Source organism: Charadrius vociferus, unplaced genomic scaffold, assembly GCF_000708025.1.
Source record: "Charadrius vociferus isolate BGI_N301 unplaced genomic scaffold, ASM70802v2 scaffold3511, whole genome shotgun sequence".
Lineage (NCBI taxonomy): Eukaryota > Metazoa > Chordata > Aves > Charadriiformes > Charadriidae > Charadrius > Charadrius vociferus.
The window spans coordinates 1,507-2,133 of NW_009646811.1; the positions used below are offsets into that span (position 1 = coordinate 1,507).

General features: G+C 66.5%; 1 protein-coding gene across 1 annotated transcript in view; it reads right to left on the reverse strand.

Annotated features, from left to right (window-relative positions):
- SARS (seryl-tRNA synthetase) overlaps window positions 1-627 on the reverse strand; it is a gene marked incomplete at both ends in the record, with an annotated part of 3,705 nt that overhangs the window by 1,500 nt on the left and 1,578 nt on the right. The window contains 2 exons of the mRNA XM_009892165.1: window positions 8-163; window positions 499-621. Of these exons, the coding sequence (XP_009890467.1) occupies window positions 8-163; window positions 499-621 (279 nt within the window). The remainder of the gene's footprint in view (window positions 1-7; window positions 164-498; window positions 622-627) is intronic.

A 627-nucleotide genomic window follows, 5' to 3' on the forward strand; every position in this document is an offset into this window, starting at 1 on the left:
TGCTCACCTTGTAGAGTTCCTCGTCGAACTGGCTGAGCTGGGCCACCTCCTGCATCACCTCCTTCCGCATGAAGAAGGGGGTGTAGACGGGAGTGTAGCCCTTGGCGCGGAGGCTCTGCAGGGCGTACTGGATCAGGGCCTGCTCCAGGAACACCAGGGGACCCTGCGGGACAAAGGAAGCCACCGCCCGTCACACACATGCCTCACTTTGCCATCCCTTCTTGCTCAGCGGGTCCGAGAACATACGGAGCCCACGCTGGCTCCGGGGATGCCGGAGTGGATCCGCCCGGGCCCTGGCGGCAGCACCAGCGAGGCCGGAGTCTGTCCCACGCCAGGAGCCGGCTTGGCGCGAGCTCACGCCGCTGCAGAGGCTCCTGTCACAGCGGCCACCTCAGCCCAGGGGAGGAGACGCCAGGAGGCCCCGTCCCCCCTCGTTTCCCTCAGCTCTCCCTCCAGCTCCGGCGGTTTCCGTGTCCCCGCAGGGGTCTGGGCTCGCACCTTAAGGAAGTAACCCCGGCTGCCGGCCACGATGGCGCCCTTCTCTCCCTCGTAACCGTCCACCATCACCACCAGGTCCACGTGGGAATACTTCTTCCTGCAGCTGCAGTCACCCCAGACCCGCTCCAC